Source organism: Arctopsyche grandis, chromosome 5, assembly GCF_051622035.1.
Source record: "Arctopsyche grandis isolate Sample6627 chromosome 5, ASM5162203v2, whole genome shotgun sequence".
In the NCBI taxonomy this organism is placed as follows: domain Eukaryota; kingdom Metazoa; phylum Arthropoda; class Insecta; order Trichoptera; family Hydropsychidae; genus Arctopsyche; species Arctopsyche grandis.
Genome location: NC_135359.1, coordinates 13,702,340 through 13,728,510, shown reverse-complemented (window position 1 = coordinate 13,728,510; position 26,171 = coordinate 13,702,340). Strand labels below are relative to the sequence as shown.

The window sequence follows — 26,171 nt, the reverse complement described above, 5'->3', positions numbered from 1 at the left end:
TAATATTTTGCGAAATATTTCTCGAAATGAAGAAAAGTAGACTTATGTCACTTTCAACTATAAGAGCTCAAATAATCATTTGCTAGGAGTGGTCATAATATATGCAACCTTATATATGTATGTATCTTTTATTTTATTACTTAGCTCTTTCATATATTATATTTATATTATTTCACCCAGCTCTAAATGATAATCTGTTCTCATATTGAAAATTTGTCAATATTAGCTTTATATACCAACAGTCTATACGAATAATAAATGCAATAATCACTATCGGTAGATGCTATGAAATATTTGTATATCTACCTATATAAGCGTCTAAATGAATGCGTGCCACATGATGTGCGTATAGCATTTGGTGAGGTTACTAGTAACTCAAATGTCAAAATCACTCAGGTGAAGATATGAATGTATAGTTAACTATACGTATTAAGAAAGAGATATGGAAGATTCGATTGAAAAATGTGAAAAATATATGACTTGACATAGTCTGAAGAAACTTTGTTGAGAAACAACTAAAGCTCTAAAATTTCAATTTGTATTTAGATTACTGAATACTGTTGAGAAAATTACTGTCTCAAGAAATGTTTTAATAAAAATGAAACGTCTCGTATTTGAGAGCCGATTACGAACGAACCTGTAATGCGAAACAATATTATATTGCCGGTGTAGGTTTGAACTCATGTGCGCGCTTGCATATACAAATTGATACCTTTGTAAAGATTAATGACTCTAATTAGTTACATATAATCGCGTTTTACCACAACGTTGCACTTGTGCCCATTTGAGGTTCACGGGTCACATTACCTTTTGTCATATGCCACACAATAATAGGTTGTAAACTGTTGCAGTGCCTCATGTTAAAAGTGCTCACGTACACATAATGATTGTCGTAAATCATTGACGCACTATAGAGAACCAACTTTGGATTATACACCGCGTTCAGCCCACACGAGTCAATGAAATATTTGAACTATAGGCATTAAAAATAAGAAAAAGTTTCGTCATCTGTCGTCGTCGTGTTCATTCATTTTAGAAATTTACATGTGGATATATAATAACATTGCAATGTGTTTACATTTACCTCTTCGTAGTCCAGCCGAGCAGTCAACGTGAAAACTCCAGTTTGTGGGTTGAGAGAGAATACATCGTTGGCCCAGTCGGAGATGACCGTATAAGTTAGATGAGAATTGGGACCTAGATCTGGGTCACTGGCTGCGATTTGGCCAACTCGAGCTCCTCTGGCTGCATTTTCTGGTATGTCGAAAGAGTACGCGCTTTCCAGAAACACCGGTGGATTGTCATTGGTATCTGTCACCTGTAAAAAGAAAATAATAATATTGTAAAACATATTTCAAAGTATTTCAGAAATTTGAATGGTTTTAAAATTTCAAACATTTCTTACGACTGTCGATAAGTTAGAATACGTGGGCTATTATCAAGCAAATCGGCAATTAGCATATTATTATACAGAAAAATATATAGCTAATAAAATTTTATGTAAGTTCTTCGTTGCGCGTGTATTGTAAACATAAAGAAATAAAATATGTACATTCTAAAACAAATGCAAAATATAAGGGGAATTTTAGTAAGCATTGTTATATTTAAAGACCTAAACATAAACATAAAATCGTATCCATCCGAAGAACTTCGAACATAGCAAAACATATCTACGATATATAATATGTAAAAATTTAACTAATAAGTAATTCAAAGAATAGAGTAAAAGACAGAAGTTTGTATTTTTTCATTATAACTTACATATATTAAAACAAAAAAATGCTTTGAAATAGTGACAACAATTTCAAATGAGAGTTTTCAAGTAGGTACTCCGTAATTTATTTCATCATTTTTATGTTTTAAGTAGGAATTTTCAAGTGCAATATCGTTATTTTACCGAAACAAATATATAGACATTTGTACACACGTGCAATAAATATATTCACGGCGATGCGCCGTTCGAATACCGTTTCTGTATAACTTAAAACAAGATATCTCAATATTCCGAATATCCCACGCGGCTTTCTCACTCGGAAACAATATATTTCGGTGACATAATGATACAATTTAGATTAAAATATACATTTTTTTTTAATTTAAAAACATTTTGCTATTAAAATTTGTCATGCATGCCGATAAAATAGCAACTATGTATAAAAAAAATATATCAACTTTGAGCACGTCGAAGCTTTTGTTTTGGGTTTTTGTTCAAACCGTTCATTGAAGTCTCTCAATATTTTTCAGTATGAAGAATTTTATAGTCATATTGTTAGTAATTATTACAACCATTTCGGAAAAAGTTATATTCCACTATCTCCTGTAATATGTTTACCCAATTAATTTACATACGATATACTACATACATACATATGTTCTTTTGTAAATATTTAAAATATATAATAGGTTTACATATCTATACGGTTAAATAGATACATATGTAATATGGGCATCAGAATTTTTTCCAAATGTAGAGTAATTATAGTTTCATGCTTATGGCCGAATATATATTTATGGAGATATATTAATTTGTGAATTGGTCTAAATATCGACCTTGATCAGATACAAGCTATCCCATAGCTTATTTGATTGTCTGAGAATTATGCTAACAATAATGTAATATGTGTTTATTGCCAGCTGAGATATATGTACATATGTATGTAGTTGTAGGCGTTTTAGCTTAATGGGTGGTATGAATGGTCGACTTATTTTGATGCCACGAGTATGTTTAACATTACCTTTGGGATTATATAGCAACTGGGGTTGTTCAACAAACATTCAAACACACACGCTCGGTATAATGGTGATTGACAGCGAACGACCCAAAGAGCAAACGAAATGCACTTCCTTATTTAGACGTCGAGATTGTATCTCAGCGCGGACGAAAACGGCTTAGCATCACGGTTCGCTTAGCCTATTCGGAGATTTGGAATAGCTTGAGGAGCGCGCTTCCTTCACGAAGGGAACCGGTAAGACGGCGAAACGTCGTGTGAATAACATATTTCGAAATTCGTCAGGTGTGATGGGGCACCGATGCGAGAGGATAGGCCCGGTTGGTAGCACTGCTGTTTGTGCTTCTCTCTTTCTGTTTTTCTATTTTTTAATGTTCAGGTCGTCGTCGGCGCGATCCTAGATCCAGATAGTGGTGGCCGGTTGGCCGGTTGCAAGATATGACAGGAGACAGGCTGGTTGTCGGACACGAGCCGGTAACCGGAGACTCCTGTGCCACCACCCGTCATCCACAGACCAACGCTTCCAACGGAATTTTCACCACCAAAATTTCATCGATTTAAAATATCGATATTACAAATTTCTATCTATACTAGATATATACATATTTTTAATTTAAAAAAAATCTTCACATTTAAATAATCCGGATAAGATTTTGAGACAATACATAAACATATAGCCAGCAGTATGGCTTAGAGGTAGCGTGTATGTTTAGCACCAAGTGATTATTGGGTTCGAGCCCACTATACTGCTGGTCAGACTTGGTGTTTGTGAGTCCAAGTCGATCGTTTCTTATCAGAGTGTGCCAATTTTATCTGATCATTGTTGAAACGGTTCCTTAAAATTGGCAAAAAAATCTTCCTACCTGTTGTCACAAATCTTTTGTATTACGTATGTACAATTTGTAAAAAAATATGTACAAGTCTAAAATCCATAGATGTCTCAATGGATTAATTCTTTAATTAATTTAATTAATAGTTAATTTTGTGATCTTCAGCTTCTTGAAATATGAACAGTGATTTATGTAATAAAAATTCTGCATTGTTTGTAATTAATTGTCCAGGAAGGTGCATTAGGGTCTTCCCGTCAAGCTTAACTAGTATATATGTATCTATGTAAAATAAAAATATATAAATTCGTCGTCACGTTGTGAATTTTTGAGTAGAAAACTGTTTGCATAATAACGTGATCGACAGAAAAATGGCGTAAGCATACACATGATTCTTAATTTTTTTTAAAAGGTTATCAATTAATTTTGTGATAGAAGATCACTATAAGCTCTACTATGTATTTCATATCGTGAAAATATTTTTGGATAAAGTCGTATGTAAATCCATATTGATTATAATGGTTGTCAACGATACATTCCGTCGTCGAAGATTACTAAATCAGTTTCTTTAGTGGTTTTCACGTTTAGTGGTTTAGAGATATCTATATAATGATAGAGATCGATCTATATAATGTTGATATTAGTGCTATTGATTTGTGCTACCATCGAGAGACGATAGCTCTCGATGGTAGCACATTTTTGGTTTTGGTTACGTAATGCGACACTCCGAGACATATCAACTCCTAAATCTTATTATTCGAGAGAAGATCTGCGGAAGGAGAGGCCCTGGAAGAAGAAGGAAGTCGTAGCTGAAAAACCTTGAACCATTGCAACCGAGTACCACTGTACCATTCCGAGCGGCGGCCAACAAAAATATCATCGCAAACATGATCGTCAATTTCCGGTAAAGGATAAGAAGATTTGTGTTATTCGTGATTTAATAATTATTTTTGTTAACTAATTTATGTATTTTAAATACAAATTAATTGGTAAATTCTTCTTGTAAATTATCTTCAATATAATTGAAATTTTCATTGAAAAAAAGTTTATTGCCCAGTACGTATTGTTACGGGGACGAGTAAGAGATGATAAAAATTATAAACACAATTTTGATATGCTTATAGTCCACCTTACTGCACAAACTCTGAGTTGATGAAGACTAGAAAAATTATAAAATAACTGAGTGTGTTCAAGCTCAAAGATTAGGAGTGGGGGTAGACGGTTTCGTCGATTCCTCCCATGAATCTCACGCATACACGCGTACTTCCCGTATTACCTTTCAGCCTGGGATGTTCTCCTGGTACGAGTTCATTTTTCGAGTCTTCATAAACTTATGAGTTTATGCCGTAAGGGCCACCGGGTGGATGTTTACATAAAATCTGCTGGGTGAAATCAACCAATCAGAGAACAGTTTGAACACGTCTAAATCAGAATATATTTAGAGTTTATATTTAAAACAAATATATTTAAATAGCAATCTGGGGGAAGAAGTAATAAAACTTAAGTTTTTACATATGTGTGAATATGCTAGAACATACGTTAATAAATAATGATATAATGTAATATTATAATACGTGGGGTTAAAACAATATCTAGTTGAAAATAAGAACTTTAAATCAGGAACGACACATGCGTTCGCAATAAAGAACCGTGTGGTGTTGACAATTATCACTAGTTGAATAACTTAACGTTGAGAATTGTAAAGACGTATATTTCAAATAGACGGATTTGTGAACAATAATCTGCGGGGGTTGAAACAATATCTATTTAAGTATATAAGATGGGTGTTTCGAATAGACATATGTTGGCAATATTGTACGTGGGGTTGAGTGTATATGTTGGTATATAGGTATATGTACATATGTACATATTATAGAGAAACGAAAGGTTTAATAATAATTGTTGTTATTTATTTTAGTGCGTACACCCACAGTTATGAAAAAAGAGGATGTTTATTTTATCTGAAACATCAATAAATGTTAGATCGATGCTTTAATTCAAATTTGGATGTTTATTTTCGGAATTTGGAACCACAACCACACACCGTGACGGAAGTATTGAAGGCCCCCGACCACAATATGCCCGAATAGTTTAATTACAGTCAAATAGGCAAAGCGTAACAAGACATACAAAAAAATATGTATCAAGTTTCTATAATATCTCAAGCAACGGAGTGTACAAGTGGCCGGGAAAATTTGATTGATAACCGTAGAGCGGAGAACGCTACGGGAGTGCCGTGTCGTTCGCCGATCTTGAATATTTTAGCGTGCTTTTCTATCTAACATTCAGGTCCATTCGTCGACGGCAATCGACGGGGACGAGATCACCCTGGATCCGTATGTAGATTTGAGGGATGGTGGCAGGCTGAGGTATGGGTCTTTAGCCGAGGCCGCTACTGGGATGGGTCCTGGCGGCGGCTGCATTCTGCGCCGCGCCGCGCCACTCCGTTTTTTGCATGCGGCAATGGCAGCCGATTAAAAGGAATTTAGTCTACGGCCACAGTTATTCGCATTTATTTATTTCGGGGTCCGCTTTGATGAATAAGAGCCCCGGGTTTTTGCCGGCTCCCAGTCGCAGCGCAACAAAAACTCAACACATCACGATTTATGCGCGCGATGAGCGCTTTTGAGGTGAATCGCTTTCGACAAATGTGTTGTACAGCGTGTACAGTGACACACACACACATACATACATACATACCCATGTCAAGGTCACACATGGACTAAATGACATAAGACACATCATCTCATGCCAGTGATTTCCAAACTTTACATAACCGTGGTTTCACTCCTTATAAGCAAATAAATTGCAAATACCTATTCATGTTATCGATTTGAATTTACGTATTACAACTATGGTTTCAATTTCTTCTTCTAAAAAAAAAGAGGATTTCACTCTAATCCTATGCAATATAATACGGAAGATTTGCTTATATATACATATGTAAGGTAACAAATTCCAATGAAGTCAGAATGCATTAAGCGATCGAGCTATTCAACACTGTTAAGATAAATTATAAAATCCAAGAATGTGATGAAAAAAGTGGGTTCTAATATAAGATATCTTGGTTAGAAAAATTCAGATAATTTACAGTTGTTACTCAGATTATATATACACATATATATATATATATATATATATATATATATATATATATATATATATATATATATATATATATATATATATATATATATATATATATATATATATATATATATATATATATATATATATATATATATATATATATATATATATATATATATATATATATATATATATATATATATATATATATATATATATATATATATATATATATATATATATATATATATATATATATATATATATATATATATATATATATATATATATATATATATAGGCACACATATGTAGAACTATGTTTGTATGAATGTAGATTCTATTCCGTGGACTACACAGATATATTAATTGAAAAAAATGTGTTTCTAATGCTTACTTATTTAGAAATATGTATGTATATACATATCATGAGTTGACAGAATGAAATATGAACTGTAAATAAATTCTATAAACCAGAAGCTTTGAAGATATTGTAAATATATAAAAAAAAGAGGAGAACCTCGAGTAAATTGAAGAATGTTAATTATTACAGTAAAATATAGTTGAGAGTCTCTCAAGATTCGTCGTCTTACTTTGTGTAAGTTTATTCTTATTTTTATTTTGAAAACAGCAATGTAAATTAAACTATCTAACGAAAGGTTATAATCTCAATGATCTGACATACATATGTATGTATGTACGTACATTTAAATATGTATGCTATGTACATTAAATATGTATATAAAAAGATTTATTCCAAATGCAATTAAATGCTTCTTTCAATTACTTGCAAATAAAATAATAAAATAAATATAAAACTTGAAAGATTTTAATTTGTCAATAATGTAATAGTGATAGTAAAAATAAGTGAAAACGTAAGGTTATCAGGATAGATCTTATAAAATCTTTAGTGTTTTACAACTGTTAATTCGCATTAATCATCTCAAAATTTTTACAAGATGGGTTGTAAAGTGAAGTTTGGCTGTCATCGATGTAATATTTGCCCACGACGATGTATGTAATGTCGGGACAGTCGACTTTCCTGGTTGAATTGAGTGAAACAGCAGCAATATTGAGGCGCACTGCGATTAAATTCTTTAGTTTTGATCAATGAATTGGGAAGAGGAAAATCTACATATGCCGGATATGCTATAGCAGTTTCCGCAGCGGAAGAGTTGAGTGTTTTCAACTCATGTCTTGTGTACATATGTATGTATAATCATTATGTGCAATGATGGTATTTGGTACTTATTCACTTGGGCAGCCTATGATCGGGGTTAATCTAATATATAATTTCGAAAGAAATTATATATTAGATAAACATACATACATACATTTTGTATGTATGTTTTTTTGGGTCGTAAAATCCGTGACGTTCAATTTAATAAAAAAAACAAATGAATATTCAAATAAATTTAAATAAAATAAAACTATTCAAATAAATTTAATAAAATGTTTACTATTAGATTGGCCATGTTTAAGCGGTTTATATTACTAACACCGAGCAAAGCCGGGTAAAAATACTAGTTTGGTGTTAATGTTTAAAAAAAAAATATTGTTTCTGTTTTTAAAAAAATTTTAAATTTAGTTTTTATTTTATTAGTATTTTAAATATAAATGTAATTGAAATCATTTATTAATATATATGTATTATATTGTACTAGTTGTTTTACCCGGCTTCGCTCAGTATTTATAATATCAACACCTTAAACGTGGTGAATCTAATATTAAATATTCATTGTTGAATTCACGTGGTGAATCTAATATAGCCAGCAGCATAGCTCGGACGTTAAGCTTCTGCTTACCGTCAAGAAGGTGCCGGGTTCTATCCCTGAATGAAAATGAATTTTTCAGAGTATGCTGTTGGTCAGACCTGGATTTGTGACTCCAGGTTGATCGTTTCCTATCAGAGTTTGCCAATTTTCTCTGATTTCATTGTTGAAACGGTTCCCGGAAAAAAAAATTGGCTAAAAATCCTTCCTACCTACTATGTCACCACTATTTGAAATTTGATTGATGTACAATAAAAATTTATGTACAATTCATAGATGTCTCGTTAATTTGCGAGTTTTTTCAGTGTCTCGCAATTCAACGACTTATAATAAAAATGCTGCATTTGTATTTGTAATTGGCCAGGAAGGCGCATTGGGATTTACCTGTAAGGCCTTCCTGGTATATATGTAAAAATAAAATTTGTTTTTTATTAAATTTATTTGAATCGAAAAAAAATATATATCGAATCGTCATAGAAACTTCGATTTGTTTTCGATGTTACCAACCAACATTACACATTTATTTACATACATACAAAGTCACTTTTAAAATTATATATTAGGTTTGTGTAGTGCAGACACTTTTGAAATCGAACTCAGTTCTTCACGAATGAAGTTATAATTCAGAACCTTATTTAAAATACTAATAAAATAAAAACTACTTTTATGTATGTAGATATATACATACATTGTACGTGAAAAATTTCCCAATGCACAGCTTGGAAAACTCTGTTAAAGTAGGTACATCTAAAAGTGGACAAATACCTATGGACACCAATGACCTACTATGCTGACGTAAGACAGCTGTCACCACAATGACACACGAGATACGAGTAAGCAGAGATGACAATACCTGTATGGTGAGTGTAGTATCCGTATGTTGGATTCCGTCTGTGGCTCGCAGCAGCAGCTTGTAGTGATCTCGCACCTCCCTGTCCAGGGGCTCGGCCAACTTGAGGGATCCAGTGTCCGGCTCCAGCAGGAAGCGATGTTGGGGTGCACGTAGCTGGTAGCGCACGCGACCCACAGTGTCGGGGTCGCGGGCTCGAACCACCCCCACTGTTTGACCGGCACCTGCTTCTTCTGACACCATCACCACTCCCATGCCGACGACACCAACACCACCTTGCTGCTGACCCTGCAGCTCGAACACGGGAGGGCTGTCGTTCTTGTCCAGCACGTTCACGCGCACCTGCAACATACACAACACAAACAATTAAAGTCACTATCGATTCATACACGGTTACTTCTACATATGTACATACAATTTCTTCATTAAATCACTCAATATTGACTTGGAAAGCGTAATTTTATGTTTCGATCATATGGTTGAATATGTATCGTATCAGAATATGTACGTATCAATATCAGAAGTTCAAATTTGTTTCATGGTGACCTTTTTCAGAGATGGAACTCTAAGCTGGGAAAACTTTTGGGAAAGCCTTGTGTCGTCAAATAAGTTTTTGGCATTGAGATATTTATGTGAAGAAGAGTAGTAACCAGGGCCCGTGGGGTCGGAGTCGGAATCGTGGAGTCTGAACATTTCAAGAAGAGTCGGAGCCGTAAATTAACCGACTCAGACTCTTTTTTACTAATAATATTTTCTTTTTAATTAATAATATTTAATAACTTTCTTTTTAATTAATAATATTATGATATCCGTCAATCAGTCTCTAATTTTATTGAAGTAAATCGACCAATAAATTGAAATTTAATAATTTCTTTATAGAAATCATGATTTTATCACTCATTTATTTATGTATTTATTTAAAGTTTGGACTAATGTAGCATTACAGGAATTCCTAATGGGCCACAATGGTCAAAAATATACAAAAACAGGTGTGAAAAGAAACAAAATAATAACTAAAGAAATTAGACATAACAAAAGCAAAACATATATATACACAAACAACACATTTAACACAACCATAAAAATATTAAGCTATATACTAGCGGATAGTAATAATAATTACAAATTATAAAATTATATTTTAAATTACATTATAAATAAAATCGTTGAATTGCATTGTTTCCTCCGTCTCTTACTTTTTTTATTTACGATTTTTAATCATGAATTTGAATTATATTATAAAGAAAATCGTGGATTTTTTTATATCCATACTTTTTCCATATCCATTTTTGTGTATAAAATTCAAATACTATGAATGAATTTACTTTTTATTTATACCTATTTCATTACCAATAATTGAATAAATTGAGTTACATGTCAATTTTTGGTGATTTTATTAATTCCTTTAATTTTTTATATCTTGAAAATCACTGACATTTTTAGTACTAATAATTTTATACGTTGGCAAGAAAAGTGCGTGTTACTAAAATCGTTCAAGGTGGAGTCTGAAAGCTGTTACCAAAATATTAAAGTGCAATTTTAATATTTTGGTAACAGCTTTCAGATGTAATTAACTTCTGAAAAACTTACCCATATAAAATTTATTCAAAATATAAATTTTTTATTTAGTATTTAGTAAATTTTATTTTCTACATACTTTAAACATGTATGTACATGTTTCATCTATAAATTGAACTAAAAAAATACAAGTAAAATCACAATAAAATTTGAGAAATTAATGAATTTAATTTAAAAAAACAATTGAAAATTTTCTGAATGACAATATAAATGTACATGTAAATGTGAGGTATTTTTATGATTATGAAAAGCTTGACTGTGCGTGAGAAAAATGATCGAGTCTTATTATTTTTCACATATACATACATATGAATGGCAATGTTTTACACACACGAAGCTCTTTATTTGCTTGTACGCTATCAATAAATGCAAGGTTTATAACTTAAATAATAATTTTTCTTTTCTTTTATGATCTTCACAACAGCTTAATTGAATGGCTTTTGCTTTCAAATAAACACATTCGTAAGATGAGCCGTCAATCTACCGGAAAATTGATATATACAAATAATAAATATAATTGATGAATATAGGAAAATTTTGCGAACATTCGAAAATGAACGAAAATTTACATTCCAAATTTTCGATTGTTGATTTTAAATTAATGAGGCAATCTGCAAAAACGTCCGCGTACATATGCACAGTTAGCACAGACACAAACATATGCGGATACACAATGATAAATTCGTTCACATTTATTTACGTAGGCGGAGGAAGTGTGGCGATTTTGACCTGTCAAAATTTGATGATATTCATATGCAACAAACGAGATGGGAGAGTGCGCATCAATGCAAAATTAATACACCTCGTTTTGCGAGACTTGTTTTGATTGTAGGTATGTACGTACGTACGTACATACCTACAGTCGTACATACGTACGTATGTATGTACGTACATACATATAACGACCCACACGAAACGGAAGCATTTGTTTTATTAATAACCTTTAGACTTATATCATTACTGACACAAGAAAAGATGACAAGTGTTGGTACTTGAAAACTTGATAAAATAATAAAGTATGGAAAATGCATTCAATAAAGTATGGAAAGTTGCGCCAATTTGAAGGCTATTCTTTTTAAAAAATAAATGTAAATATTTTTACAAAGTATGCATGTATCATTGACATGACCGGGAATAATGAAGAGTAAATAAAGAGTCCTATGAAATTAAGACGAAGTGCATTTGGGCGTGCATATGAGTGCATTTGGGAGTGCAAATCTGAAATGCCACTGCGCCTGAAGAAAAAGATCTTCGAGAAATGTGTCTCTCCAGAGATGAGGTATGGATGCGTAACTTGGGGGCATAGAACACCAGAATGTTACACACAATCTAGTGCATGGAACGCGGTTTGCTTGGCATAGCGAGGAAAAAAATAAAACGGAAAATGTGGATGAGAAGTATGATAAGGGTATTGAATATAATGAAAAGAGTAGAGATGGAAATTGCAATGGGCGGGTCACGTAACTATGTAGAAGAACAGACGATAGCTGGTCGAAAGAAGTGCTTGGACGGTATCCAAGAGAGTGTAAAAGTGTGAAAGGAAGGCCGTAAGGAAGATGGTCGGATGAAAATAGAATAAGATAGTGCGAAAAAGATAAAGTTATAGGTGTTTAAACAATTAAAATCTGACAAAACGAGTGGGGGGCGGAAAGTCATATAAGGCTACAGGGTAGTAGCAAAGGGTTAGCTGTTACTGTCTCCAACATTGTTGGATTCTTAAACGTGTTTATTACGATTATATTTCACCATCGAACTAGCGGAAGCAATTGAAATCTCTATCGGCAGCCAAACCTTTCAAATTGGCAAAGTTTCAAAGCGATCGTAAGAATTTAGGAAGTTTTTCAGACCGATTGGCGAAATTAAACTAGTAAAAACCTTGTAAAAATATGTAGGATGAGATGGATGAAAATTGCCCTAAACAGAAACAAATGCAATCGTTTTGGAGAGGCTTTCACCCGGAAGTGAATGGCAAATGGCTGTAAACCATGATGATATGTATGTATGTATGTATTAAAGAATTTAACTATTTTTTTTAGCTTTTTTATTTTATCTTTAATTTACACCAGGAAGGCCTAACAGGTAACCCCAATGCGCCTTCCTGCCCGAAAACATTGTACATTTGATACAAATATTATTATTATTATACAAAGTAAATAAATACATATCAATTAATATCCGCAGAGACATATATGGTCAAATTTGAAAATCTGTGGCATTTTAAACAATTAAGCGAAATTCAGTAAATACATATCAATTAACATCCACAGTGACATTTATGATCAAATTTGTAAATTTGCAGCATTTTATACAATTCAGCGAGATTCGAGATAGCTGAAAACTCGAGATTTTGCGAGAAAATGGGTAAGGTTATCAATTTGTTGGAACCGTTTCAATGAAAACCAGATAAATTGGCAAAGTCTGATGGGAAAAGATCGACCTGGAGTCACAAATCCAAGGTCTGGCCTACAGAAACCAATAGGATTTGAACCCGTGACCACTTCAAAACATTATATGCTAAACACTAGTCTATTCTGCTGGTTAATTTTAAAATTTATACATCAGAAATTAAAAAATATATATCAAGACTTTTTTGTTAAAAGTTAGTGATTTATACCACCATCTCACCATATGCCCTAACTCCCTAAGAGGGCTGGATACCCGAAACCTTAATTTTGTTTCCGTTCCTTTCTTCTATATATGTATGTATATATTGAGTGAATGCGACAATATATATCAATATATATATTGAGTGAATGCGACAGTTGCGCCTCGTTTACCTATTTTAAATCGACAAAATCGAGGTTTCTTATTCTCCAGTTTTCTCCTCCGAAACTGGACCAATTTAAAAAAAAAATTATCATCGGTATGAAAAAGATATTTTCTATGTTTGTGTCTTCGTTTTTTTGTAAAAATCAACCGTTAAAATAGCACGCCGGACTCTTTTCGTGGGTGTAAAAAAGGAAGGGAGAAGTCTAATATGTATGGACAAGGCGCTGGGGTCCAGCCCTCTTAATAGTACCAAAATTTTGAAAATTGGGCCATTCGTTGCATTATACACTTGGTGAAATTTCGGCCGTATTTATTTGTGTGCCTGAAAATGTTCTTTTATTTACATACATATATTGTTTGGGCAAAAAAATTATTTGAAATTTAAATACAAAAAAACTTCGGATTTAGAGTCGGGGTCGCGTTTATCTTAACAAACTCGAGCACACATAATAACTTATCTCGAAACGATTTGATTACACCCAAATGGCTCATCTTCCACATATGTATGTACATATGTATGTGCATACACTGCTATCCACACACGTAAAAGGGTCCAAGCCTGAAGCCTGAAGGTTGCAGTTAAGAGAGGGCTGCAGTCGTGGCGTATTGACGAGCAAAGTGGCCCGCGAGTCGCCCGCCTAAGCGACTAATGTCGTGTTCGGCATCCCCCGACCAAACCGCTCGCAATTTGGCCACGCATTTTAAATTTGCATGACGTATGGCCGTTGCCGTTGCGGGCACGGCGCGGCTCGCTGACCATTATTTATCATTGCGTCTCGCTTGAATATTTTAAATTTGGGGCGCTGGTCCCGGCGCATCGCCCAGGGCCTCCAATGAACAGAAGAAGCTGATGTTTCGGCGTGAGAAGAGCCACATGAGAAAGTCGGAAACGTTGGCGAGCCGCGTTCAATCACCGCGCGCCGGGATGGGCGTGTTCGTCAGCTGCCTGCCAGCTTCACTTTTGGACTTCAACTTCACTTGACCGCCAGCATTAACCTCCTGGCCGTCTGCAAATCCCTACCAATCATTGCCTGGTCAAAGCGTTCACATTTAATCACGATCATCCGATCATAACTGGGGGGAGGGGGCAGCGATAGCTTGTGCTGCATTGCAGATGCGACGAGTCGCTCATTCTAAGGAAGCCCGCTGATCTGAAGTCGATTTTGATCGTAAAAGTGTATATGGGGAACGGTGGATAAGGCAGCTAGATAAGTCGTCAGAACGAGTGTTCATAAAGCCTGAACATAAACGTTTAAATTCTCAATGAAAATAAAAAAAAACATAACTATCAATGTACATATGTACAGTAGCATTTATATACAATGCAACACTTATGATTTTACGGTTTTGTGGTAATAAAAATATTATCTTGTTATGTGTGGGTTTTTAACGATCACATCCTTTAAAATAATATTATTTTCTATGATATGAGTTCAGTTTCGTGTAAGTTTCCGAGAATAAAGTATCATAATTGAAATAAAACAAATCAACATGAGAAACCACATTCAATTATCATTGGAGGATAATATCGAAATTCCGACTTTGGCGAGTTCTACACTACATTTGAGAGAAAATCTTTACGGCAGCGTTTTAAATGTGCTCTGGAAATAATAAAGAATATACCCGATTAATTTTACATATATTGAAATCAGTGATTCAACAATAAAAAAGTGACTCAGAGAAGCTGGACTTTACGGTAAGAGCCCGGCAAAATACTCAACGTAACGATACTACTCAACGTAAAAATGAAAATATCTGATTGTAATAGCCAAAATTACACGAAAATTGGAGTTATATTCTCTGATGAATCCAAATTTAGCCCCTTCAGCTCCAATGGTTTTCCTGATTTTCGGCGAAAAGTTGGACAGAGGTGCAACAAGAATTTCAGTAACCGATACTTAGTTTCAGTACGTGTTCAAAAAATCACATATAAACACACACACATATTTATTTTATTAAAAGGATTCCATACATGTTATACATAGTACATAAATAATAAATAATTGTGTAGTTCTTCAGAATTACGTATGTACCTAAGTCCTTAAGTCTTGCATAAGTGCTTAAATTTTGTTGGAAATTTTTGAATGATTAATCTAATAAAAATTGCAGGAACGTATTGAGAATATTCAATAAATCAAGCTTTGACAAAGATCAAACTTATATTATATGCATATGCATACGAGCATGATTCCAAAAATAATATTTAACATTGTTGTGACTTTAATCTTAAGGTTATCGAAAGACTAAATTTATTTTGTTAATCGACTGACAGATCAGACGAGATACCTTCTAGGCCTATACCGACCTATACTGAGATACCTTCTAGGCCTATACCGACCTATACTGAGATACCTTCTAAGCCTATACTGACCTATACTGAGATACCTTCTAGGCCTATACCGACCTATACTGAGATACCTTCTAGACCTATTCAATGATATCCTCGCTATAAACAATAGTTGTGCAAGGTTATTAAAGACCGATTCAAATTGCGCTATAAAGTGTTTTCCGTGTCCAATCAGGGCTGCTGTGCGACCCTGTGAGCTTCATTCGGAAATGTTGACCACAAATGAATGCGGCTTCCGCGAACAATCGCCACCGAGATGTTTAAAGACAAGATAAACTATTATCAAATTTAACCATGAACATTATGAATTGAACACACAGTTGATGTGGTTTGTCGTTAGGGGGAAAGTGTGGCTACTGCGTATGCGAGTACGTAGGATTAACCGCACGTTACGAAAAGCTTTTGAACATTATCATCTTATACTATCGAATCATTTTTATAAAATTTTTCCACCAAATAGTGTTTCAATTTATGGTAAAAAGATCAAGTTTAGAATAGTAAACTCCAACAATACAAATAAACAGATCATCGATTCCATTTTGATAAATTAATATATATGTACACATTGTACATAGGTATGTTTGTATTTTGAACATTTTATATAGGAGTTTAAACAAAGCAGAAAGTAAGTTTAAGATGGCATTAACGAAAAATAAACATATCGATTTAAATGAGGTTAGATTTCAATTAAAACCTGGTTGATGGTAATAATATTTTGATTAGTATATATTTTTACATAAGGCTTGACAGATAGACCCCAATGCGCCTTCCTAGACAACTGATTACAAACATTGCAGCATTTTTATTACATAAAACACGGTATTTCGAGAGAAAACTAAATTAACAATTAATTAATTAATTAATTAATCCATTGAGACATCTATGGATTTAGACTTGTACATAAATTTTTACATATTGTACATAAATCAAATTCAGATATTTCTGACAGCGGGTAGGATGATTTTTGCCAATTTGATGGAGGAACCGTTTCAACAATGAAAATTAGATAAATTGGCAAACTCTGATAAGAAACGATCAAATTGGAGTCACAAATATCCAAGTCTAACCAGCAGTATTTAAGATTATCACGGGATCGAACCCAGTAATTTCTCAGTGCTAAACATAAACGCAACCACCGAGCCATACTACTGGCTATATGTACTATGATGCTTGTTGTTTTTTAAATGAGAGATGTTTTTGATACATTGAAATATTATTTATTGATATTTTTTTCTTGTAAATTTATCGGCGAGATTTATAACAAGACGATGATGTTTCAAAACCTATAGTAGTGTGCGATTTATAAAGATAAAATTATAGTAACGTGAAAGTCGACCGTTCGTTATACGAAATATGTAAACAGTAAATTATAAAATAGATAGAAAGACTTTACACAATATCGCCGGCGTTCATTTTTCGATAAAGATATAAAATTTTACGAGGTAATTTATAGCAAAAGATGATGAGAGACCGTTACAAATATATTTTATGTCGACAAATAAGTGTTTTTAATGGTTTATGTATACATATTAAGATCAAAATCTGTTACGCGGCAGCCGAAGCAGCGTTTGTCGGACACACGCGTAATAATCTAGATATGGTTAAATAAAAGCGAATCCGCCGTTAAAACGATTAAAGTATACACGGAAAATTAATATTTCCATACGAATCAATTTTATTTACGGCAATTAATCAATGAAACGGCTCTAAAACGTTTACACGATGGCGTTATAATTGAAATTCGAATAAGATGTTCACCGAGCGCATTATTTCGTATCATCAACGCGTATTGTACGTATTGAGATATTTTCACGCGATAAAGAAAAACACTTTAAAATTATTTTCGTCGAAAACAATTTCGGCAGGTTGGAAAAAATCCGATCCGCCTTAATTTTAAAAATATAATAAGATAACTCGCGAACAACGATTATAATGTATCTAATAAGCATAAATATGTAAACTATGGGAACTCCACTTCCACGCTTGAAGCAAGATGTATTTTATATCTATACCGTTTAAAGATTATGAAATATGGGTACACTTAGTGTCATGTCAGACGTTTAGTATTAAAGCATTTGAAGCGGTTTGATGTGAGCCCACTATGGCGATCGGTACGCGCATTGTATTTACGATAGAAAAAAGCAAAAGAAAAAAAACCTGGATGAAAAGATCGCTTTTTATAATACTCAACTATATATTTATTGGCTTTTTTGTTTTATTTTTTATCTTTTGTGATAACGTTCTCATCAGACGGAAAAAAACGCTATATTGCTTTTGAAAATTAATAATTGACATAGCACAATGTCTATACAAAATATGCAAGCTTATATGTATTATATCATATTAGGGCTCATCTTCAGGGTGTATTTCAAATGTTTATATACATATGTAGATAATTTTTTTTAATTATATGTATTATATTTAAAATGAGCTGAAACTTAGTTGTACAATTTTAATGTATACATATGTACAGTATAAAAATATTTTAAACAAAATGTAAAATTTACAACATGCATATACGTATGTATCTACACAGGTATAAATTATTAGCATTTTTGTTCGAGTATGTGAGCGTGATGGTCAAACGCACGATATCAACCAAATTGCTTCTAGCGTTCTGAGATAAATCATATTAAATTATCACTATCAACCTATCGGCATGATCGTTGCCAAATAAACCAAAACGTACGCATGGCATAAATTGTTCTGAAATTTTCCGAAGATAAGGAGCGACGCCAAACTTCGATCGAGAACACTCCACTGACTATGCATACATACATATGTAGGAGTCGGCATGCAAAAAAAGTCCTTCGCGAACGCAAAACGCGTAAGCTTTTTAGATATCCGACGGTAATTTCTTATTAAAACGTCAAACTGAAAATTGCCTCATGATTCGCTGTGTCGGACACAAATCATGATGATATTAAAAATCCATTCAGCGCGATATATCTCTCCGAATCTCGCAACCTTTGTAGGTCAGTGAAAATTCCACGACGGTGTTTTGTTGCCTGTAGGTGTTTAACGGCTCTCTTGTAACGAGATAGAGGAAACTTCAATAAGCCGTGATTTGATTGCGAGTATTCAGGTACATCGGAGCCACAGACGGACCACCGAATCAACTTGTTTGCTCGTCGGATTCGACACATCGCATCGGTGCCGTGATCAATTTTGACCATATACATTATACACTGTACTACTACGGCTCGTTCTTCTTTTTACTTTTAGTTTTTTTTTTTTTTATTATATTTCATTCGCGTAAGTAATGATCGCGTACGACACTTTGATGGCTGTTAAGCGTAATCTAAGACCGGTATCACTCGAGGTGAACGGTTGCTTGAAATATTTTAAGGATAGGCATTTTACTAGGGTCGTCCAATGAAGCAAAAAGTAGAGTCAAATAAGCCGATATTTCATTTTAAGAATATCCTAGCTCAAAGTAATCGATACTCTCCAATTGCTGAGAAACACAAAGTGGCAATATGCTTTAAGTTACATCAACAAAAAGAAACGGTGGAAGAACATGTAACATGTGTCAAAATTTTGGGTAGCCGTCTTGTATGAATTTAATCGCTTTTGTATTTGAATTTTGACTTTTAAATAGTAAAAATACGCTACAAATTTTATCAAATTATATACAAATTAATCTGTTAGTGAATTAAAAAATGAATACTAGAAAATATAAAAGTTTATATTAAATGAGAGTGAAAAAAATAGCTTTTACCACTGTTTAATTAATTTGCAAAGAGGTGGTAGAAAGAAGCGTATGGAATGCGAGCTGTCATCGATCCAATATGACACAAGATTCCGATGTAAATTTTAACGGTTTCGTTAATGATTACACTCCTCTAGCTTCATGCCGGAGACATTGGCTTACTTGAATGTTAGCTAACCCCCCCCCCCCCCCCCCGTATGTCGGAAACATATCAAAGCGACATCGAGAGTGGAAGTGATTCAAAATCAGATCACAATTTTATAACATACTGAAGCTAATAAAAAGCTTGTAAAAAGAGCAACAAGAACAGTATAAGCTTCTGGAAGAATTGTCAAAACAAAAAAATACGCATGAAATAAAAATTGCATCTACATATGTAATTCTCACCCCCCCCCCCTCCCCCCCAATAACCACTTTAACGACATTCATAGTGTCTGTACCAAATATAAAATAAAATAATATGTAATAGATTAATGGGTGATTCAATTTAATAAAACCAAATAGAACCTTACTTAAACATTTTATTAAATCCATTATTCTCTCGCCTTCACTCTTCCCTGACTTCGGTGACTTCATTATCATCGCTCTTTTTTGCCCAATCATACTTTTGCAATGTATTCGTTTTTTGGAGCAGCTCTTTTTCCCTTTTATATAATTATATAATGTAATGCATAACATTTTATAATATAAATTAACACATTGAATTATGCTTTTCACTGTGTCTTTCGTTTTCCATTCTTCACGTTTTATTTTCGATAAATGACCTCATAAATTAAATCCGTGAACAATATACCCGTTTCACTTAAATATGCAATAGTTTTTTCAACCCATTCGGGTACTTCACGGAGAAGCATACATGAAAAAAACATCTTATTTGTACCATTTTTCCAAATAATTAATTCCAACGTTGAAAACTAGTGTTTTTTTTTTTAATTTCTTGTATGTCTGCTTTGCTTGAATACTTATGTATTAACTACTTAATCTCTCCGTTAATTGTTTTGTGTCCTCAAAAATATTTTTCACTTCAATGACAGTTATGATAAATTTTTTCAAGCTTTTTAATTTGATTTTCAATTAAAAACAAAACTTCATCTATTGTTACTACGTACATAGATAAAGTAAAAAAATTGGCTGTCTACAAACAAGGTATAAAGTTCTGATAATGGATTTGTAAAAAAATCCGTTATTGCTTTTGAAAGATTTTCTTCTTCTAAGAAAAAAATTTCAACGACTCCCACAGAGGTTGTGATTTCTCGAATTTTTTTGGTTCTCGAGATTCGAAAATCTCATTTTCTCATAATATAAATATAGAAAACATTTTTTTAATATGCGTAAGTTTTCAATCGACCGGGACAAATGAATCTCGGACAGGGACACAGACCTTAAGACCAGGACGAATGGCAGCCCTAATGTAGGTATTTGATACCTTTCCTATACAAAAATATCTAATCAACCTTGTGTAATTTTACTTTATCTGATGTATCATATTCATATATGAACAAATGTATTAGCGCCTTTGATATGTTTGGTCCCAGTTTGATTTCAAAATGAAAACCAAATACCAACTCGTCGATCTATATGTATGTATGTATGCAGATATATTTGGCTAAAGTGCTATTCATAAACAAAGTCGAAAGGAAAGTTGATCAAGCGGTAGAACAAGTACCACATTAGAAACTGCGCGCTCGTTTGAATGAACCAACCCCAATAATGGCGAGAAATTATCTGAGAATGCTATAACTTGAATAGGTCGGAGCTGTATTTTAAGTACATTAATCTATGATAGATTGGCGAAGGTTCTTCGGTTGCCTGGCAGTGGTAGTGATGGTGATGTGATGGCCGCGAGTCCCAATCCCAGGGGTCAGCGCGCATAACGGGACAAGCACCTCGACACCATGACGAGCCATTTTCAGCGTGACGTGACACTCGCCTCTTCAGACAATGCTCTGCCTTCATATTTTGACGATGGTGCCGCACAACAGTTACACAATGGATTATCTCTATCGATAAACTATCGCATTACCGGAAGAATTTTGACTAAGCGAAACGAGGGCTTTCAATTTTTTGCTCCACTGTCTTGTTATTAAACTATTGTTAAGACTCATGCCACCATATGGAATCTATGCACATTTATTTATATTTTATTGTACTGTAATATTACCATTAATATTTTATACTGCATTTTACATTGCTACGATACAAGTTATGTAGATCCGCTTCTTTTTTAACCTATTAAATTTTGTTAATTTGCACATCGCAGATAATATCAATGATTAAGGTCAGCGAAAAAAAGAGTATTTTTTACAACAGATTTAGAGATACTCGTTTCGGAGATACAGGTGAGAGTCTATACTTAGACTATTGAACCAGTTGGACTCATTAAGATATTCAATCAGCGTGCGTTGTTCGATTTTTTTCGGTTTGTAAAAGCAGGTGATGTATCGAAATTTAGCTTGAAAAAATATACAACAACATTCTTCGTGTTCGTTTTCATTTTAGAAATTATGTCTGATTGATTACATTACACTTATGCACCTATTTATTACATTGATGGGTTGACTTAAAATTTCACATTAATAAACGAGATCAATGTGCCGCACACTAAATACAACCCATTCGAGCGAAAATAATGAAGTTTTAGATTAAAATACCAAGTTAAATATACGTTTTAACCCGTGATCTCCGATGATTAGACGCGAATAACTGGATTTGATAATTTAAATGCATTTAAATTAAAAAACTTAAAAACGTGTTTATTATACATATATTATAAACGATAAACTGTAACACTTATTCAAACTATGAAGCCAATTGGGATCAAAATTTCCTAAGACAATTTCCTGACAAAATATGTAAACATGTATATGTAGATATACCATATATATTAACAATAATCGAAAAAAATGTAAAAACTCGAAATAAATGACAGTACGTACAAGAATATTAAAAAGTACATTCCTTATGTTTTGAAACTTAAGTGAAAAGTTTCCGTAAAGCTGGCTGAAGCATGTCTATAAAATAGGGTTTTTAAAGACGTTTTACTGGATATAAAGTACATGGCAGAATCAACTCGAGGAACCTAGAAAAAAATCGATATTTCAAAGTAAAATACGATTATTTGAAGGAGATACGAGAATAAGTAGAAATCCTCTATTATAGAAAGAATTAAAAATCATAAATTAATTTAAACTATATATAATACACTCGTCCCATGAAAAACTGAGTTTTTCTTTCAACTTTAGAGCTACATACCATCGGCTTTTATCATTTCATTCTTAATCGATTAAAAATGAAAAATATCATTACCACACGTGATTTCAGCATAGCACTTCGATTTTTACGATGTTACACTTTCAGCCTCTTTCTGTACAGGATAGAAGCTTAAACCTTGACAGATGACATGTGTAAAAAGCAAACTAATAAGAGGCTTGTAAAAAGCTGCAGGCATTTGAGATTTGGACAACCAGAAGGATGTTAAAAATCTTATGGATGGGGCAACCAATACCGAGGTGACGGGCCCGATGGGAAAACATGTGGAAGTGCTCCATAACGTGAAAAGGCGCAAATTAGAATATCTTGGACATGAGATGCGGAAACAGAAATACGATATCCTGCGTCTAACAATCCAGGGAAAGATTGTAGCCAACGCAGTTGGGACAAGAGGAAGACATCATGGTTGAAGAATCTTCGACAGTGGTATGGCCACAGAACCGGATGGGAATTTTAAATAGTTGCCAAGGTTCCAGGAGGACATGACGCGTAAGGAAGAATAAGCTGAATTGGTCATCAGCTATTTTCATCAAATGGACTATATGAGATAAATTTTAAGAAATCCTAAATTTTCAAAAATGACGTGATATCAAAATCGAGAAACGTAGACATGTATATTTTATATAACCTTATGTTAAAGTCGAAGTGTATTTTCAGGTGTAATATATTCCAACTGGCGTTTGACGTCATTCATTTTCGAATACAATTCTACTGGTAAATTATATATCTACAAGCGCAAATACACTTTCTACGATGTGTGCCAGTTTTAATATGACAGTTTAGTTTTGACAGCTCCGATGAATTTACGAATGCTTTAGAATTCAATAATGCGTAAATATTTGCTAGGTATTACGAATAAAGGTAATGAGTAACGTATTAGGATAACTCTAAGAATGTGTTCAAAACTAAAAAATGTCACTTTCCAACTTAATTTACTAGTCAAGTGACGTTTAAACGAAAACAAAACATCTCCATCTAACCTGGTACGAACTTGTAGTTGAACTGTGTAGGGAGTTTTAATATATTTTGACCAGTTGGAATCTAATTCGCCATACGAATCAGCTTACGTGGGTTAGACGGAAAATATTCCAATTAGTCAAAATATATTATAACTGAAAATACAAATATATTCAAATTTTTCAAAATATATAAAACTGGAAGATACACACCAATTGTAGCATATACAAGAGAAATTTAGGATGTAATATTGCGTTCTGTTTTCGTTTTCAGTTCTCCAGTCATGAATCACGTGAATTTATAAGAAGAGCGTACACATTATCGCATGCGTTGTTAGATAGTCTCGTTTTCGAGGCGATAAAAACGTAACGTTTCAGAAGTGGAAGCCGCAAAGTCGTCAGTTGTGTGCGTGGGCGGAGCCGGGTAGAGACCCCGGCTGGACACTGCAGCACTGCTATATAATTATCAACACTGGCCCGCACTATTTCGTCTATCGTCCCGAATAAAACTATTATCGTGCCAACGCGCGTTGATTTATCATGCCGTAAAGCGGTGATGATGATTGAATATAACTGATTTATACGTGAAAACGTACAATTATCGCATGAGAAACGGCGAAAACGGTCACATCGTTCCGAAACCATAATTCACGTCGCGCTCGACGAATCATCACGTTGTCCGCAAGGGGTTTGTTTATATACATACATATGCCTATACACCATACGAAACTTGACATGTAAATAATGTACCTGAGATATGTACATACATTCTTACATTATCGCGTACGTATTTTTATTTCATCGGGTATAAATAAACGTTCGATGTACCTGCATATTTGTTATGTGGGGCAAATCCGAGTTTCAGATTCGATAGGTACCTTCTAGTAGGGAAAAACTTATGCGTGCGTATTGAAGACGACCGACCGGTGAATACGGTCGCTGGAATGCCATATATTTGAGTGTAAATGCAAAATAGATGAATACATTTGAATAACATTAACTCGAAGCGAGAACCATTGACTCTTACAGAAAAAAAACTCGATTCTTGCACATAAACAATGTGAATTGTATCAGGTGAATTCTTTCTTGGAGTTTTCCGTACGAAAATAATTTTACTACTGCTCGTATGTGAATGCACATTGTCAGATAAGCACGTCACTTTCGGTCGGGTTGATTAATATAATATAATCAAGAGCGTAAATGTAATGCGAACAGTTTCAATTGTAAAACTACATTGATCTATCGAACTTGATAATAATAATCAATTAAAAGTTCTGTAGATAAATAAAAGCCTCGTTAAAGTATTCAATTATACCAAACAACGCTCAAATTTGTCATGCTGTTGAATTTATAACCCCTTCTCTTGTAAATAAATTAACAATGCACATAAAGTAATAATCTTATTTATAAGCGTACATAAGTACAATAAAAAACCGATTGCATACATGTATGCTTTGTATTGCATTGTACAAATGGAATAATGTTAAATAAATATTTAAAAAATATTGATTCTTCAATCGGTGAATATTATGTAATAAATATACTTTTGATGCATTAATATGAACGTCAATAAGAAAATAAATCATTATTTGGCATCTTTGACACGGGATTTGTGTGTACACATTCCTTTTTTAACAAATATTGTTATACACTGTTGATTTAGGCTTTGTCTGAATGGATGTATTCATGTATTTATATAACTGAGCATCTACATACATATTTTCAATAAATATGCAAGTCGTAGTTATTTCAAGTTAAAAAAATAATTTCAGATATTAGTGTGGTCTAAAAATTTACATTATCTAATATGTGTAAGTGAAATTTGAGTATTAATTAAAGTGAGACGACACGTTGCGAATTTCGGTCGCAGTTTCTACTCGAATCTCCAGTGGTTTCGTGATAAATGGCTCGGATAATAAAAAGCTTGTGATGTGAATGACACGTCTTATCGTACTTTTTGGCGACACATTTCGACCAACACGACTTTTACATTAGAACGACCGGTATTTATGTATGTGTGTGGTTGCCGAGCGACGTTTGCATAATTTTGAAACGAGCACATAAAATAAAATTTTTTGATAAATTCAATAACAACTTGCAAGCAATGCTCGCGGTAAATACCTTTCAAATCGAAAAAGTCTCACAAAGACAGATATCGTAATTTATGGCTCGAAATTTTCATAGACGAATAAAAAAATATGTGAAAATCGTCAAAGCGTAATTTTATGTCGCGTTTATGATAATTTGATGGTTGGCGCAGATATCTACTCA

The 26,171-nt window shown here is 33.5% G+C and overlaps 1 protein-coding gene across 1 annotated transcript in view; it reads right to left on the bottom strand.

The window, feature by feature from the left end:
• Positions 1–26,171, bottom strand: part of ft (cadherin-related tumor suppressor fat) — a 173,761-nt gene that overhangs the window by 35,089 nt on the left and 112,501 nt on the right. The window contains exons 2-3 of the mRNA XM_077430468.1: positions 9,272–9,610; positions 1,085–1,318 (exon numbers count right to left, since the gene is read on the bottom strand). Coding sequence (XP_077286594.1) covers positions 1,085–1,318; positions 9,272–9,610 — 573 coding nt within the window. The remainder of the gene's footprint in view (positions 1–1,084; positions 1,319–9,271; positions 9,611–26,171) is intronic.